At 42.5% G+C, this 19,325-nt stretch overlaps 1 protein-coding gene across 2 annotated transcripts in view; it reads left to right on the plus strand.

Annotated features, from left to right (window-relative positions):
• The window catches only part of ltk (leukocyte receptor tyrosine kinase), a 177,444-nt gene that overhangs the window by 143,844 nt on the left and 14,275 nt on the right, over window positions 1-19,325 (plus strand). For both annotated transcript variants that reach the window (XM_060828804.1, XM_060828805.1), the window contains exons 12-13: window positions 13,419-13,605; window positions 17,741-17,831. In XM_060828804.1, the coding sequence (XP_060684787.1) occupies window positions 13,419-13,605; window positions 17,741-17,831 (278 nt within the window). The remainder of the gene's footprint in view (window positions 1-13,418; window positions 13,606-17,740; window positions 17,832-19,325) is intronic.

Here is a 19,325-nt window from a genome sequence, read left to right on the forward strand (position 1 = left end):
CCTTCATCAGGAATCATTCCTGATGAAGGGCTTATGCCCAAAACATCGAATTTCCTGTTCCTTGGATGCTGCCTGACCTGCTGTGCTTTTGCAGCAACACATTTTCAGCTCTGATACTCCAGCATCTGCAGACCTCACTTTCTCCTCAAGAATTGGTAACTTCAACGGTCGAGGGTAGTGATTGAAGTTCCTAGTTTGTTTTGGCTTGGACTTCCTCAGGTTTTCTCACTTCATTTTATCATTGTGTACAAAGTCTTAATATCTTCAAAATGTGGAAGCTACATTTGCAGTCTTCTCTGTGTTCTCAGTTCTGCTGTTAGTAATCCATTTTTCATGAGTAAGGATCAATAGATCGACTGGATAGAATTTTTCTTCAGTAGTTCCTTTATAGATCAAACTCCTTTTTCTGCTTCATCACTTGCTTGAGGGCAATGAGGTGAATTTGTTGGATGAATGAATCCATAATCTTCGGCAAATTTTCAAAATTCTCTTTTTCAAATGGAGCTACGTCAGGAATACTGTGAGCTGAGTAGATTTATTTGAATGATTTTATCACTGTTTCTGCTCGGATACGAGTTTTATTTCTACCTTTTCCCAAGGCCTTGCTGGAAATGATGGTGGTAAAAGTTCTTTTTTTTTCCCTAATAGTTGATAGCTGCGACTGATGGTTGAATATTTAACAGGTAATCCTTGAATACCAAATTCACCATTGAGTTCTTACTCAATATTTTAATATTCTGTGATTAGAATATATTATTATTTGGAACGTGGTTCTAAGGTAGAGGTAAAAGGAGGTTGGTTTCCAGTTCTGTGAGGGTAATGTGTTTTTAAGGGTTAGAAAATTATTGTTTCTTTTTAGCAATGTATCAAACCAGCATTTCCAAGTAATGGATTAAGTTAGATGACTAGATGACCTACCTGGTGAGATGATTTCTAAAACCTTTACTAAGTTGAGTGTTTACTACTTATGGAAAAAGTGAAGAATTCAGATGCTGGAGATCTGAGTTGAAGAGTGTGATGCTAGAAAAGCACAGCCAGTCAGGCAGCATCCAAGGAGCCGGAGAATCGATGTTTCGGGCATAAGGCCTTCACCAGGATTCCTGATGACGGGCTTATGCCCAAAATGTTGATTCTACTGCTCCTGGGATGCTGCCTGACCGGCTGTACTTTTTCAGCATCACACTCTTCAACTCTGTTTACTATTTCTAGAAAGAGAGGCCAGAGGCCAGAAGCAGTTCAATTCAGAAGAAGGGATTCATAGCAGATTTGGCGTTTAGCAGCCTCGAAGTTGTCAGAGAAAAGTTAGCGAATTAGCCTGTCTGTGTATCTCACTGAGTTGGAGAAAATCACATGTGGTGAATGTGCAGCAAGTTATCAAACGGAAAGTCTTGCAACCTCGACTGTTGGGTAAGAAAAAAATTAAAGAAAGAAAGTAGGAGTAATAGTTCACTGGATTGAATATCTGTAATGGGTATTGCTGGGAAAAGGGATTGAGAAGAGAAGATGGGCACACAGAAATTCTTACCGGTAACTATGTATTGCAATGTGCTAATAGTTTGGAAGAAGGAAGCAATTCCATGATCCCTTTGAAAGTATTTCTCTCATCAATATTCCAGCACCACTGATGGCTTTTATCTCAACAGCTCCCTCTACAGTTCACTAATCGCTGACAGGTTATGTATGAATTTCTCCAAGTACCTTTTCAGTTCTGTTATCTGTCAAAATGCTCTCTCCATATTATAAGCTATTTTATCTTTTACCTTGGAGTAATATGAACATTGCCCATTGGAATATTTCAGCTACAGGACACTCTTCCAAAGGTAGTCTGTTGAGTAACAATGAGCAAAAAGGCATGATAAAAATAGTTAATAGCTCTGGTTCCTGGACTAAAGGTATTTGCCAAAATCCACTGTGAGTGTCTGATTTTGTGAACATTGTACTGTTCGCTAACGGAACTCTGATAACATTGGAAGGATCATATACTTTACAGCTTTATGAATTTAGCCAGGTCCAAGAAAATCCGAATATCCCCACTTACTTTGGAAATAGTGACCACGCTGCACAGCACTTGGGTTGATCAGTGAAATCACTCCCACTTGTATCATTCTTTCAATTTCTGTCCTCACTAAACACGCTATGGTACCTTTCTGAGAGGGGGGTGTCCTACCTTGCTTGGAGTAGAAGTACAAACTGATTTCATATTTGCCTGCAATGTATGTGGTACTTATCTTTCAATCCATCTAAACCTGACAACGTTGACAAAATTCTTTTATAAATTCTATTGCTTTCTTCCTTAGCAGCTTCATCTGTTTTATAAATCTGTTCTCATCTCGAGCACCTTTCTTTCTTAGAGGTTAAAAAAAGATTTTTTTTCTGTAAATTGTAAAGTGGTTGTTATCTCTCTGTCATTATATTTTAATCTCGCCACTCATCTTTTGCTTTCAAACTTGTATCCTTGGGCCTTGCAGTTTGATTGTCACATGTTTAACTTGATCTGCTCAAACCATTTTTATATTCAGATACTGTAAAAACATCAGTTGCAATGTCCTCTTTAAACTCAGTAAAATGTCCCTCTACATTGAGACTTACTAACCACTATATATTGTCAAGGTAATTGTTCCCTCCCAGGTTGACTAGCTTCAGTGGCTGTAATTCTCCTAATTCCTGTATCTGGTTATGTTCAATGCTGTTGTCTTTTACTTCACATGATTACGGTTTTGGAATAATAATTTTTAAAATGACAGGATTTACCACAGTTGTGGCACTCTGCTCCCCTGCTGGACAGTCACCATGTTTCTGTGACTTTTTCCTTCCAAATCTAAAGTATTTTCGAATGGGAATTCATTGAATCCTTACAGTGTGGAAGCAGGCTATTCAACCCATTGAATCCACACCAACCCTTCAAACGGCATCTCACCCAGCCCTATCCCCTTGCATGTCCCTGGATATTATAGGCAATTTAGCATGGTCAATCCACGTAATCTGCACATTTTAGACTGTGAGAAGAAACCAGAGCACCCAGAGAAAACCCATAGAGGCACAGTAAGAACATGGAAACTCCACACAGGCAGTCACCCGTGGCTAAAATCAAACCCAGGTGTCTGGCACTGTGCTACCTCCATTTTGGTGCATTATTTTTGACAGCCTTTGGCACTAGCACATTTTCTGTTTTTGGGCCTGTAAACTCACTTGACTTCTTTAATGGAGCTTCAGGCTTTCTACGGTCTATCAAATGATTTGGCTTCAGTCGGCACCTCTGTCTGCCTCAGAAACAACATTCGACCACCTTCAGAAGCATAAATTCTCCTTTAATTGCCATAAAGCAGAAAATACCTCATCTAGCAGCCAGTGACTATCACTCTTTAGATATCTGCTCCTTCAGATGTTCATCCTTTAGATATCCACTCGTGCCATTTTCTGCTAATCTATAAGGATCACCGATAAAGGAATCCATTTCCTGCTTCCATTTATAAATGTAATCTGCTCAATGATCAGGTTCTTACAAAAACTCAAATATTCACTGAAGGCTCACAGGATTTCTTTGGAAAGAGATGAAATCTCATCCCACCCTTGCATGGTTGACACATCATCGATGATATTTGCGATTGCATGGAGCAGATGACTGACCTGATCATGCTGGGCCCTTCCCTTGAACTCTTGAGGCCATTTGCTTTCTGCTAAAATGCTCCCTTCCCACTTCTGGATTCTCAATGTTCCGCCCTGGAAGTGTCAGTGATGATTCAATAATACTGTGGAGCCCTGAAGGAAGCTCTGTTGCTATTTTTCTGTTTTCTGGTTCTGGTTCCATTCTCCTGTTCATGCCGGCTGCTCCCATGGTGAGTTTGGAATTTTTTTCTTTCTTCCATTTTGAACTGCTGTCAAAGTCCCTCTGTGGGTTTGCCATCTTACTGACTTTTTCTTCAATGCTTGACTGACGTTGGGATCATCTGTTGTCGCCATGTCCTATCCTCTTGTCGAGAGTTAGGAGGTCTGATGATTTTTGTGCAGACTGTTTATTTAAAAAAGAACCTTTCATTTACTCGCTTTTGATTCACAGACTTAAGAGTCCTATGTGTCTTCTTCATGAGATCTCTCTCCAAACTCTCCCCCCCCCCCCCCGCCACCGTCATGTTACCAATAACATCAATACATCATAGACTTATCATGGTAACCCATTATTCCGCTGTGTACACTAACATGAACCCAATACTCCACTGTGCACAGTGGTTAACCCATTACACCGTGTACTCTACCATTAACCCATTACTTCACCATGTACGCTTAAACTAATACTCCACTGTGTACACAGCAGGTAACCCATTATCCACTGTGTATACTAACTTTAGTCCAATTCTCCCACTGTGTACAGTACAGTTAACCCATTGCACTATCATGTACACGAACATTAACCCAATACTCCTCCATGTACACTACAGGTAACCCATTACACCATTGTGTACATTATAATTAATCCATGTCTATATTTTGTATACCATACCTATTATATTGTCTTTATTAATATAATCAGTAAGTTCTTTAAAAATCTTTTTTCAAGCTGTCAAGCACAATGGGCTTTAACAAGTCTTTGTCTTGAATACAGCTGTCAGTAACATCTTTGTCTCCCCTGCAGAACATTCCATTAATGTTCAGGTTGCACAGCTTGGCTTTTGTTTCCAGACTTGCAAGACATTGAGGAGTGCTAACTGAGATGCTTAAAGTGATGGATAATGCCTGAAAGGGTGAGAGAAGAACTAATTCCGCTGGTGGAAGAATCAAGAATAGGGTTTGTAACCTCACAATTGCAACTAGGCCTTTCAGGAATGAAACCAGGAATTACGTAATCACACACAAGATATTACAAATCTGTTATTTTCTCCCAGAAGAAGCTTTGGACCTTTTTGGACTCATTTGGACCTTTAAAGCTCAGGCCTGATGGATTTCTACTTTATTCTTTCATGGGATGTGGGTGTCGCTGGTCGGTCAACATTTATTGGCCATCTCTAGTTGTCCTTGAGAAGGTAGTGGTGAGTTGCTGTCTTGAACTGCTGCAGTCCACCTGCTGCAGGTAGACCCACAATGTCCTTAGGGAGGGAATTCCAGGACTTTGACCCAACAACAGTGAATGAACAGTGATATATTTCCAGCCAGGATGGAGAGTAACTTGGAGAGGAAACAGCAATTCCATATATCTCCACATTCAGAAGTCTGAAGTGCAAAGATATTGGGTGTTCTAGTCCAGGATCCTTTCAAGGTAAACTTTCAGGTTGAGTCAGTAGTTAGGAAGGAAAATACAATGATGGTTTTTATTCAGAGTGAACTTGAATATATAAAAGCAGGGATATATTTTTGAGGCTCGTTTAGGCTTTAGACAAACCACATTTGGAGTATTGTGCGCAGTTTTGGGCTCCATATTTCAGAAAGGATGTACTGCCCCTGGAGCGTGTTCAGAGGAGATTCAGGAGAATGGTCCCAGGAATGAAAACTTAACATATGAGGAACATTTGAGGACTGTGGGTTGATACTCTATGAAGTTTAGAAGGATGAGGGGTGATCTAATTGAAACATACAGGATATTGAATGGCCTGGACAGAGTGGATGTTGGGAAGATGTTTCCATTGGTAGGAGAGGAACCTCTTCAGCCAGATAGTGGTGAATCTAGGAATTAATTGCCACAGAAGGCTGTAGAGGCCAGGTCATTGAGTATATTTAAGACTGAGATAGGTTTTTGAGTATCAAGGGGATCATGGGTTATGGAGAGAAAGAGGGAGAATGTGGATGAGAAACCTATCAGCCATGATTGAATGGCGGAGCAGATTCAATGGGCTGAATGGCCTAATTTCTGCTCCTTTATCTTATGGTTTTATTGTGTTTTTATTCAGTAAAGTGAACAAAGGTTTTGCAGCAAAACGGCTAAAGGATAGTTCAACCAGAATCTTGCTTCATAAGAAAGACGCTTGGGACATCAGAAGTGGATTACTTCAGAATTAGATGTTTTAATGGTATCTAATTAATTAAGGTGATTGGGGCTTGAAGGCGAACTTGCAGGAGGTGATGTTCCATGTATCTGCTGTCATTGAATTTCTAAATGATAGTGTTCATGGAGAACTGCAGTTGAAGTAAGTTTAATAAGTTGCTGCAGTGCTTCATAGAACATAGAAAAGTACAGCGCAGAACAGGTCCTTTGGCCCATGATGTTGTGCCAAAAGTTAATCCTCATGTAAAATATAGTAACTTAAACCATGCACCCCTCATTTCATTGCTATCCTTGTGCATGTCCAGCAGTCGCTTAAATGTCCCCAGTGACTCTGCTTCCACCACCATGGCTGGCAATGCATTCCATGCATTCACAACTCTCTGCTTAAAGAACCTACCTCTGACATCTCCTTTATACCTTCCTCCTAATATCTTCAAACCATGACTTCTCGTGCCAGTCAATCCTGCCCTGGGGAAAAGTCTCTAGCTATTTATTCCTCTCATTATTTTGTACACCTCGATCAGGTCTCCTCTCTTCCCCCTTCTCTCTAGAGAGAAAAGTCCAAGCTTATTCAACCTTTCTTCATAAGGCAAGCCCTCCAGTCCAGGCAGAAACCTGGTAAACCTTCTTTGCACCCTCTCCAAAGCCTCTGTATCTTTCCTGGACACAATATTCCAAGTGTGGTCTCACCAGGGACTTGTAGAGTTGCAGCAAAACCTTGTGGCTCTTAAATTTGATCCCCCTGTTAATGAAAGCCAAAACACTATGTGCTTTCTTAACAACCCTATGCATATGGGTGGCAACTTTGAGGGATCTATGTACTTGCACACTCAGATCCCTCTGTTCCTCCACACTGCCAAGAATCCTGTCTTTAATCCTATATTCATTCGAGTTTGACCTTCCAAAATGCATCACTTCACATTTGTCCAGGTTGAGCTCCATCTACCATTTCTCAGCCCAGCTCTGCATCCTGTCTATGTCACGCTGCAGCCTGCAGTAGCCCTCTATGCTATCGATGACACCTCCAACCTTTGTGACATCTGCAAATTTACTAACCCAGCCCTCAACCCCCTCATCCAAGTCATTTATAAATTTATCCCGTAGATCGTCCATATTGCTGCTACTCATTAGCATTTAAGGTGGTGAATAGGGTGCTGTGAAGCAGGCTGCTTTATCCTGGACAGCATTCAGATTGTTGAGTGTTGTTGGAGACATATTCATCGAGACAAATAGCATCATACTCTTGACTTGTATCTTGTAGATAGGGGTCATATTTGTCACAGATTAGTCAAGCAACAGCCTAACAAAGTCATGTTCATAGAATTGCACCTTGCAATGTCCCAGTAAACACTGCCAGCATATAGACTGCCCTGTCCTATCGCAGGACAGACGCTGTAGAAGTGGCAGCACAGTAGCACTCAATTGAGATGGAATTGCTCTGGGAGTCCTCATTATTGATTCTGGTTTCATGGCATCAGATCAAGCATGGGCAAGGAAACCTCCAACTGATTACCACGTACTCTCCTCTTCTTATTTGAACACCAGTTGGAGGAAGCACCGAGGCTGGCAAGGGTGCAAAATGTACTCTGGGTGGGGGATTTCAGTGTCCACCACCAAGATTGGCTTGGCAGCAGCACGACTGATCAAGTTGGTCAAGTCCTAAAGGATGCAGCTGTTAGACTGGGTCTGCAGGTAGGTGGTGAGGGAACCAGGAGCAGCTAAAAATGAGATGTTAACCAATGAAGCTACCAAAAATGTGAAATAGCATAAGCTACAAGTGATAGTCACAGGGCTAAATGATCCCATAACCAAAAGATCAGATCCAGGCTCTGCAGTCCTGCCACATCCAGTCGTGAATGGTGGTGGACAATTAACAACTGACTGGAGGAGAAGGCTGCACAAGTATCCCTAATCTCAATGATAGAAGAGCCAAGAACATTAGTGCAAAAGATAAAGCTGAGGCATTCACAGCAGTCTTCAGCTAGAAGTGTTGAATGGATGATATATCTTAGCCTCCTCCCAAATTCCCCAGCATCAGAGATGTCAGTCTTCAGCCAATTTGATTCACTCCATTTGATATCCAGGCACTGGATTCTACAAAGACCTGGGGCCTTGATAGTATTCTGGCAATACTAATGTAGATTCACACTTCAGAATGTCCTGTATCCCTAGCCAAGTCCTTCCAGTACAGTTGCAACAACTTGACAATGTGGAAAATTGCCCAGTATGGCCTGGTCACAAAAAGCAGGAGACATCCAACCTGGGCAATTACTGCCCCATCAGTCTACTCCCGATCATCAGTAAAGTGATGGAAGGTGGTCAGTGTCGAGTTTGGGTTCTGCTAGGGCTCAGCTCCTGACCTCATTACAGACGTGCTTCAAAAATGGACAAAAGAGCTGAATTCCAGAGGTGAGGTGAGAATGATGACCTTGCCATCAAGGCTGCTTTCAAATGGGTGTGGCATCAAAGAATCCTAGCAAAACTGAAATCAGTAGAATCAGGGGAAAAGATTGTCATCTGGTTTAGGTCATACCTGACACATGTGAACGTGGTTGTGGTTGCTGCAGGACCATCACCTCAGCTCCAGAACATCTGTACAAAGTCTCTTAGGTTAGTGTCCCAGGCCCAAACATCTTCAGCTGCTTCATCACTGACCGTCCCACCATCAGACGGTCAGAAGTGGGGATGTTGGTCTATGATTGCACAATGTTCAGCACCATTCATGACTCCTCAGAAACTGAAGCAGTCCATGTTCAAATGCAACAAAGATCCAGGTAAAATCCAGGCTTTGGCTATCAAGTGGAAAGTAACATTTCGTGCCATGCAGTTACCAGACAGTGACCATCTCCAATAATCTAACCACCACCTCTTGACATTCAATGATGTTACCATCACCGAATCCTCCACTGTCAGCTTCCTGAAGGTTAACATTGACCAGAAGCAGAGCTGGACTCGCAACATAAACTTGTGGCTACAAGAGCAAGTCAGAGGTTAAGAATACCTTGGCAAGTAACTTACCTCCTGACTCCCCAAAGTCTATCCATCATCTACAAGGCATAAGTCAGGAGTGTGATGGGATACTCCCTGTCTAGATGCATGCAGCTCCAACAATATCAAGAAGCTTGACACCATTCAGGACAAAGCAGCCTGCTTGATTAGCATCACATTTATAAGCATCTACTCCATCCACCATCAGCATTCAGTTGCAGTACTATATATCATCTATAAGATGCACAGAAATTTATCGAGGCTCTTTAGACAGCAACTTCCAAACCCATGACCACTTCCATCTAGAAGGACAAAGGCAGCAGATACGTGAATTTTCACTCTGATTCCCATTGACTCTAGTTTTGCTAGGAATCCTTGATGCCACACCTCTGCAAGTTCCTCTCCAAGCCACTTGCCATCCTGACTTGGAAATATGTCACCATTTCTTCAGTTTTGCTGGTTAAAATCCTGGAACTCCCTCCCTGACAGCACTGTAAGGATACCGACACCAAAAAGCCTGCAACAATTCATGAAAGCATTTCACCACCACCTTGTTATAAGCAATGAATGTTGGGCCCACCAATGATGCCCACATCCCATAAATGAATCAAGAGGTCGGTAAATGTATTACTCACTGCAGAATCCCAAACTTTCACTTGCTGTCTTATATCTACAATATTGATATGAGTATTTCAATTCAGTCCCCGGAAAATGGTAACCGCCAGAATGTTGGTAGTGGGAATTTGGAAATGGTGATGAATGTCCAGGGTTAGATGGTTGGATTCTCTCAAGTTAGAAATGGTCATTGCCTGGCATTTTTGCAGTATGATGTTACTTCCATTTATCAGACCAAGTCTGGATATTGTCTAGACATTGTCGCATTCGAACACAGATTGCTGCAGTATTGGAGGAGTCATGAATGGTGCTGAACATTGCACAATTGTCAGCAACATCCCCACTCTGACCTTATGATGGAGGGAATGTCATTGATGAAGCAGCTGAAGATGGTTGGGCCTAGAACACTAACCTGAGGAACTCCTGCATAGAGGTCTTGGAGCTGAGGTGACTAACTTACAACAAGAACAACAACACTAGAAGCTACATTCAATAACAGAAAGGACCCTGTTTTATGTCAGTAAAAGGAATTCATGCATACACTGCCCCATTTTCACTTGGGAGGAAAACAGGTCATGGAGATCACCAAGCCCGGTTGGCGTTCCCATGGCAATTTCTGAACCAATCTAAGTCTAGCTACTTGGTCTCAGACCTAAGATTGACAGGTAACTGCGCATGTTGATGATGGCACAATCAGTCATCACCCTCTTCTCATGCTGTGTCCCTTTTTTAAGTGTCCTAGTCCTGATGAGTGCAAAATGAATAGTTTCAACTTTGTCTTTTTTTTAAGCAATGCTTAGCTACAACATTCTTCATGGTTGGTATAGCTCTAACGATTAGAGAGTTCTGCCTCCTGGTCCCCCTTGACTTCAGTTTTGCTGGGCACTCTTTAAGTTTACACTCATTCAAATTGACCTTGGTGTTGCAATTGTACATAGAACAGTACAGTACTGGCCCTTTGACCCTTGATGTTGTGCCAACCTTTTATCCTACTCTAAGATGAAACTAACCTACATACCTTTCATTTTAATATCATCCATCTGCCTATCCAAGAGCTGCTTAAATGCCCCTAATGTATCTGACTCTACTACCACTTATTTCCACTTACTAAAGACTCTGCTACCATGTACTTGCACTTATTGGCTCAGTTTGTTCACGGACAAATGCATCAAGCACTTCCTTAGCATAAATCACCACTTTTAACAGTGCAATCAAGAATAATAACATATCAGTGGAAAATTGCTCAATGATTGTATGGGTGGGTGGAGAGGACAATGTGGCAGGATGGAGGGGCGAGGTGCATGGAGGCTTGGCAAAATCTCTGTCAAAACTCAAACTTTTTAAACTTATTCTCTGCATTGTCAACATCGCTCACTCGTCCTGCAATCATTACTGGGTTTTTCACCTCCATAAAGGGATAAGACAACTTAAGACTGGAGTTTGTGCAGCTGTCAAAAGAATTCAATTTGAAAGTGTTGTTGTTAAGAAATGGAATTGATGTTTACATCAAGCCTTTGATAATTATTTAAAAGGATACCTACTTGTTGATGATTAGGAACATCATTGATCCCACAGTCAATATAGAGAGATTTAAAGCTTCTATTTTTATTTGGAGAAAAAGTCTTTTAAAATGATTTTTTTAAAAAAAGAGTGCATTTATATAGCATGTATTTCAACCACAGGATGCTGCAAAATGCTGCACAGCCATTGAAATACTTTGTAGTCACTGTTGTGGATAATAATGGTAGTGGTCAATTTACACACAACACAGATAGGAGAGTGTGAGGGCTGAGATGCTGGAGATCAGAGTCAAAACGTGAGGCACTGGAAAAGCACCGCAGCTCACCTGATGAAGGGCTTATGCCAGAAATGTCAACTCTCCTGCTCCTCAGATGCTGCTTTACCTGCTGTGCTTTTCCAGCACCTCACTTTTCAACAGTACAAACAGTGATAAGATCATCTACATGTTCTTTTAAATGATGCTGTTAAGGGACCACTATTGGCCTGGGAACCTAGAATGGGATTTAAACCCACAAGCCCCTGATACAGAGGCAAGAGTGATCCATAGTTGCATTCAACATTTGGTGGTGGGATTTTAAAACCAATGTAGAGCTGGGTTCAGGTCCCTTGTGGCCCAGTGGTGATGTCTCTAACTTTGGACCAGAGGATCCTTGATCATGCCCCACCTAATCCAGAGGTGTGTCATAAACCATCTGGACAGGTTGATTAAAAATATTCTTTAAAAAAAAGAAGGCTGAGGTCATTTCCCCTCCAGCGCCATTTTGGTTTAGTCCTTCTTTTGTTGTCTTCTTTTCTTTAATGGGACATGAGGTGCCCAGTAAGGCCAGTATTTGTTGCCCATGTCTGATGACCCTTGAACTGAGTGGTTTTTCACAGCCATTTCAGGGGTCAGGTAGGGATCAACCACATTGCTGTGGGCCTATAGTCACCTGTAGGCCAGGCTACATTAGAGTGGTAGATTTCCATCCCTAAATGGCATGAACTAGATGGGATTTAATGGCAACCAAGGGGTTATTATCTCTGTGGTAAGATGTGAATCCTTGTTGAAGACCATTATTCCTGGGACTTCTCTATTACTGCTGCAGGGACTTTATCACTTTGCAACCATCTGACAGTTCATGAGCAGATTTGTGTGTTCATGGATCAGATCATAAATAGCCAGAAAATAAGGAAGAAAGAGCTTGCAATTATATAGCGCCATCTTTGACCACAAGACAGAGCCGTACAGCACAGAAACAATCCCCTCGGTCCAGGTTTTCTAAACTCATCTAGTTCCATTTGTCAGCATTGGGCCCAAATCCCTCTAAACCCTTCCTATTCATATACCTGCCCAATGCATTTTAAATGTTGTAATTGTACCGGCCTCCACCACTTCCTCTGGCAGTTCATTCCACACACACACGACCATCTGTGTGAAAAAGTTGCCCCTCAGGTCCCTTTTTAAATCTTTCCCCTCTCATCTTAAACCCATGCCACTACCCTGGGAAAAAAAGACCTTAGCTCATCCCCCTATCCATGCCTCTTGTGATTGTACAGAAGTCTGAACATATGCACCCCTGGTTTTGTAACAATTTCTACCCTACTGTTGTTAGAATACTGAATGGACTCACAAACTCTTAACATTCGCCTATACCAGTGTTTTTGCTTTTGCCAGAGTTTACCTATTATTTTCACTGTGCCTCGGTACACATGACAATAAATTCAATTCAATTCAATTCAATAAACCCTGATTTTATAAGGTCATCCCTCATCCTCCAATGCTCCTGGGAAGAAGGTTCCAGCCTATTCAGCCTCTCCCTGTAGCTCAAACCTTCCAGACCAAGCAACAGCCTTGTGAATCTTGTTTAACAATGTCTTTTCCATAGGCACTTCATGCCCAACGCAATGCTCTTGAAATTTAGTCACTTTAGTGAAGTAGAAAACTCGAAAAGGAGGGCATCAGTCTTCATATGATTTGAACAGTTCTCATATATATTAGAGTTGACTTTTCTCTGGACTTACTCTGAGGTGATAGCACTATATTCTGAATTCTGTTCTATTATTCTGATGCACTTATGTCGGGTATAATTTTCCTGCACGCAAAACAGTACTTTCACTGTATCTCAGTACATGTGACAATAACAAATCAAATTATAATTGCCATTGATCAAGATGGATGCAGCCTAAGAAACCCAGTGCACAGAGGCACCATAGGAGGACTTATCCATTTGTGTTTATCAGGCTGTTGAGTGTGTTTATTGCCCTGTGTGCTTGGTATGTGAAACATGATAACTGAACACCATCAGCCTCTGATCAATCCTTGTCTGATTCCCCACGACAGTTTACTATCGCAAGAACAACCGGTTCCAGGCAGTGAGAGTGAAGCTGCAGAGCCCAGAATACAAGCTGAGTAAGATCAGGACCTCGACCATTATGACCGATTACAATCCCAACTACTGCTTTGCTGGCAAGGTGGCATCCCTCAGTGAACTCAAGGAAGTGCCCAGGAAAAACATCTCCTTGCTGAGGTGGGTGACTTTAAAACTCTCAAGAAGAGGTAAGAATCGTTGAAACTTACAATACAGAAGGAGACCATTGGGCCTGAAAGTGATTCTGAAAGTCCTTTGAAAGAATTAATTGCTCCAACTCCAACTCTTTCCTCAAGGCCCCGGAAATATTTCCTTTTAAAATTTACATCCAAAAATCATTTGAAAGTTACGATCAAGTTTGGTCCTTACATGTTTTCAGATAGTGTATTTCAGACCGTTGATTCCACTACGATCCATTTGACAGTACTTTTCAAACCCAGAACCATCTGACAAGGCAAGGGCTGCAATTATATGGGAACGCTTCCACCACCCGCAAGTTCAAACTCTTAGAATGATCTCCCTAAGGGCAATTTGGGTCTAACTCATGGACTGCAGCAGTTCAAGAAGTCAGCTCACCACCGCTTTCGCAAGGGCAACTAAGGACAGACAACAAATACTGGCCCAGCCAGCAACCCCCACATTCAGTGAATGATTAGGAAAATTGTGGTGGAAAATTATCTTTGTTTTTCCTATCTCCTACACTCCACTGAGGCCCCAGGTTTATTGCCAGTGGTCATAGAGTCATTAAAGATCCTCCAATCAGTGAAACCACTTTCCACCCATTTATTCTATCAGAATCCCTGCCAATTCTGAATACAGTTCCATCTTCCTCTCACTCTCCCATCCTCTAAGGAGGATGGTCCAAGTGTTCTTAGTTGGCTTGTACTGCAGCAGGATTGAATGGTTCAGGCATGGCAAAGCAAGCCTGAGTAAGGAGATTTCAGAAAGCTGGATTGGGCTTCCATAGAATCCTTACAGTGTGAGAGTAGGCCATTTGGCCCATCGAGTCCACACTGACCTTCCAAAGAGCATCCCACCCAGACCCACACCACCTACCCTCTCCCTCTAACCACACATTTCCAATAGCTAATCCACCTAGCCTGCACATCCCTGGACACTATGGGCAATTTAGCATGGCCAATTCCCTTAACCTGCATTTCTTTGGACTGTAGGAGGAAACCGTAGCACCCGGAGGAAACTCATGCAGACAGAGGGAGAATGTGCAAATTCCACACAAACAGTCGACCGAGGGTTGTATTTAACCCAGACCCCTGGCACTGTGAGGTAGCAGTGCTAACCTCTGAGCCACCCTGCCACCCAAAAGCTGCTGGGATTAACACATTAAACATCTGCAAGCTATAGGCGGACTCTTGTTGCACTTGGACCCTCATAAAGAATTTTATTCTTAACCATTTTTGATCTTATTGAACTATGCTGTGGATAAAACAGCATGGAACCTGTACAGTGCAATCTGCAAAGGCCTTGGGGGGGTGGAACTTATTTGAGGTCTACAGAATTCTCAAAGACATAGACAGGGTCAATTTGCAATAAACCTTTCCCTTTTAGTAGATAGTAGGTTGCTAGAGTGTACAGATTTAAGGTAAGAGGCATGAGGTTGAGAGAGGATTAAAGGAGAAATTTCTTTCTCGAGGTGAGTGTTTGGAACTCACTGCCTGAAAGAATGGTACAGGTGTTAACCATTGCAACATTTAAGAAGTATTAACATGATTATTAAGGCATAGTGAAACCCCACAGCCTATAATACTGTAGATCCAAGTGTAGAGTAGATAGATGCTTGATGACCAGCATGGACATGACAGGCCAGAGGGCTTCCATCATGACTCTGTGCCTAATTGTCCCATTGTCTTGGGAATTGTTAGTGAGCATCATAAAGTCTGTCATTATTGCACTGTGAGGGTCGGGGACATAGTGATAATGCACGTTAGAATCCCTGCAGTGCTGAAAGAGGCCATTCAGCCCATTGAGTCCACACCAACCATAGATAGCCCACCTTGCCTGCACAATCCTGGTAAATTTCAGCATGGCCAATCCACTTAACCTGCACATCATTGGACTGTGGGAGGAGATTGGTTGGCTCAGTAGTTAGCACTGCTACCTCACAGTGCCAAGGGTTTGGGTTCAATTCCACCCTCAGATGACTGTCTGTCTGTGCAGAGTTTACACATGCCTGCATGGGTTTCCTCCGGGTGTTTTGGTTTCCTCCCACAGTCCAAAGATATGCAGGTTAGGGGGAATGGCCGTGCTAAATTGCTAATAATGTCCAGCGATGCAGGGTAGACATGGTGAATGTGTGGTTGGAGGGAGAGGGTAGGCAGAGTGGGTCTGGGTGGAATGCCCTTCTGAAGAAATCCCATGTAGATACAGGAAGAAACTCTGCACAGACAGTCACCCCAGGGTGGAATCAAACCCAGCTGCTTGCTGCTGTGAGGCAGCAGTGCTGACCACTGAAGCATTGTCTCGCCCATTAGAATTGGGTGTTGTATTAGCTTGACAGAAATTGTTTTGAGGCACGAGAGACCTTCCTGCAGATGACTCAGGCGATTGATGTTCACCAGTCATGGCCCAGATATATTCAAGGCAGCATCCTTAGGATTTGTGGGAGTGTAGATTTGCTCTGTATCAGGGAAATGTGCCAGACTGGACATTAAAGGCTTTGCTGGGATCAAGGATGTTAAATGTGGACACTTGGGAGTAGTTTTTGCAAGTTGTAGTGAATGGTTGTTGCCGAATGAAGTTGAAGGAGTCTGGCCAGAGGCTAAAGTTAGAGAGCAGGTGTCGTTAGATCCATTTTTATTCTCGAGATTGACACAGAAGATGATGGGTTTGGTTGTGGGTCAGGGAATGCAGATGATGAGGAATTTAAAAAAGGCTTGCATTTATAAAGCATTTTTCCTGGCTGCTGGATGTTTCAAAGCTCTTTGTTGCCAATGAAATGCATTTGGAAGCATTGTCACTGTAGCAATGTTGGAGAAATGTGATAAACAATTCCTACATAAGGATTTGGAGATGCCGGTGTTGGACTGGGGTGTACAAAGTTAAAAATCACACAACACCAGGATATAGTCCAACAGGTTTAATTGGAAGCACACTAGCTTTCGGAGCGATGCTCCTTCATCAGGTGACAGTCATTCCTGAAGCAGCAATGCAATAAGGACAGACTTTGGGATGTTCATTGAGGGATGGCTATTGGCAAGACATTGGGGACAATTAGGCATGGAGTTAGGCATAAAAGCCCTATGGCCCATAATATCTATACTGGTCATCAAGCACCTATCCACCCTAACACATGGGTCTATAGTGTTGTATGCTTTGGTGTTTCACTATGCTATAGTAATCATCTAACTACTTCTTAAATTTTGTAATGGTTCCAGCCTGTGCCATTCTTGCAGACAATGGCTTTCAGACACCCACCCATCTCTGTGGGAAAAAGTTTTCTCCTTAAATCCTCTCTAAACCTCATGCCACTTGTCTTAAATCTGTGCACCTCCTCTGCTCCAAATAAAAAAAACAACAACTCGAGCTACCTGGTCTCTCTTTGTAGCTCAAGTGCTAGGCAAAATCCTGGTGAATCTCTTTTGCACCATCTCTTTTGCACATCCTTCCTACAGTGTGCTGAGCAGAACTGCACACACAACTCTCGGCATGGCTTAACCAACATCCCATACAGCGCTAGCATAATCTCTCAGTACTTCAATTAATAAGGTAGCCATACACCTATAATTCTCCTGCATTCCTTCAAAGTAGTGCTGTGGGATTACTTCAAGTCCATATGAGTAAAAACAGACAGGACCTCAGTTAAACATTTCTTTCAAAAGGTGGCAATTCCATTAAAGCACCACTCCCTTGGTATTGTACTTAATTGTTTTGGACCTCAAGTTTCCAGAGGAGGATTTGAACCCAGAACCTTGTGATTTAGATACAAGAGAGCAAACAACTGAGCCAAAGCTGATCTGATACAAGAAAATGGTCATTGATGCCCTTGTTTATGTACGAGACCATGAGAGCTGAGATGTCCTGTGAGAAAGCCAGGATGATCTTCTGAAGCCAAGCTCTGATGATATATGAATATGGTCATTACCGAGTGACAAATGTGAAATCATGGGGTCAGGGGATAGTGAGTAAGTAGCAAGCTTGAACCGTGGACAACATCTTTCACTGAGTCCACATGTCCACTGAAAATCACATGATCGTTACAACTTAATACGAAGGCCCATTTCACTATATTAAACATGGTCAACTCTAACTGAGAATTCCTTCATATTTTGCCTCATAGGGCTCTTGGTCATGGTGCGTTTGGTGAAGTCTATGAGGGCCACGTGGTTGGACTTGGTGGAGAGTCTGCCCCTTTGCAAGTGGCAATCAAGGTTAGTAACAGGCTTTCCAAAATTCTTCCCTCTCTTTTGGGTCATGCACTGTACCACCATTACTCATGGTCATGAGGAAAGATATTGATTGAGCATGTGAAGGAAAGGCCTAACTCTGCCAACTCTATCATAGTCAAGGAGGGGGTATGAGTACAATAGTCATTCACTTGGAAACATCCAATCATATAATTTTATGGCTGTTCTCCACCTCCATTGGTACATTCACTGCAAAGAAATGCTAAAAAATAAAATTCTTCATCCTATGCTGCAGTCCAGATGATTGTTTTGATATTCTTTGACAAATCCAAATGAGGATGGAAATGTTGAAATCAACTGAGATTTAATGCAATCTGGACAGTGTTAGAAACTTAGTATCTCCTCTCTTCATAGCAACTATAGAGTTGGCTTGATGCGTGCCATCATCTTACTAATGAAAGGCAATAAAAATAGAGGTCGAGCAAAAGGTGAGTTTGGGTACGTCACGTTATCCTCCTCTGCCCATTAAAATACTGGAAAGAAGAACAAGTCATATGATAACAGCAGCTTTGTTTGGGATGAGAATTTGAAGAAGCCCAGAAGACAATGAGTCTCAGAAGCTGATGGGTAAATGGAAGATGGAACCCACAGATTTTCTGAGGACATATGGCACATTGCCAGTCAGGAGCTGAGTGGAATGGCCTTCAGAAATTGTGGGCAGGTTCTGAAAAATGCGCAAGGAAGGAATCTTTTGCTGACCAGAACAAGCTTGGGCCAGATGCTGGATTTGCATGTGTTTGTAGGGGTATTGGGGCAAGTGGGCTAGTTAGGAGAAAGAGGTGGCAAAGGTATGCTTTTTGAACAAAACCAGGGTTTGGACAAAACAGAAGTGCCATTTGTCCATTGAGTCAGGCTTGTAAAATCTCAACTCTGATCAAGGAAGTCTTCTCCTGAACGTGGGTGGATATTCAGGCAGAGCAGAACAGACTCCACTGGCGAAAGTAAGAACCTGATAAACTTCGTATGGGAAATAATTTGTAACATTGCCCTGAAAATACCATGTGAACTATTCCACATTTTAGTGTTTCTAGTTTAGTTTTGAGTGAGACAACCTACTTGTGGATATACGTATGCAACACACTGAGTCCTGCAAGGGCACACTTTCTTCCAATTGTTGCCTTATAGGAGTTTGAGGCAGCTCCTTCTCATTTTTGCCTCTATGGCTGTGAGGAATGTGGTGGTCAACCTTACGTTGAGATGAGGCATTGACACCTCTCGAGCAACTATACTGCCTGCTCCCTCTGTCAGAGAGGCTAAGAGAGCTGGGGGTTCTCTCAATCCGCAGAAATCGTCATATCCCTCTGGAACAAACTCCCACTAGCTTCAGAAAGATCGACTGCCTCAGTGTGGCTCATATCAGCCTGTTCAGAGTGGATTGGTCACCGTATAGTGCGAGTGCTGAAGTCCATGGGGAACATCAACAGCGGAGGATCCCAAGCAGGATACTCTGGTCCAACT

Source organism: Hemiscyllium ocellatum, chromosome 8 (assembly GCF_020745735.1).
Source record: "Hemiscyllium ocellatum isolate sHemOce1 chromosome 8, sHemOce1.pat.X.cur, whole genome shotgun sequence".
NCBI classification, from domain to species: domain Eukaryota; kingdom Metazoa; phylum Chordata; class Chondrichthyes; order Orectolobiformes; family Hemiscylliidae; genus Hemiscyllium; species Hemiscyllium ocellatum.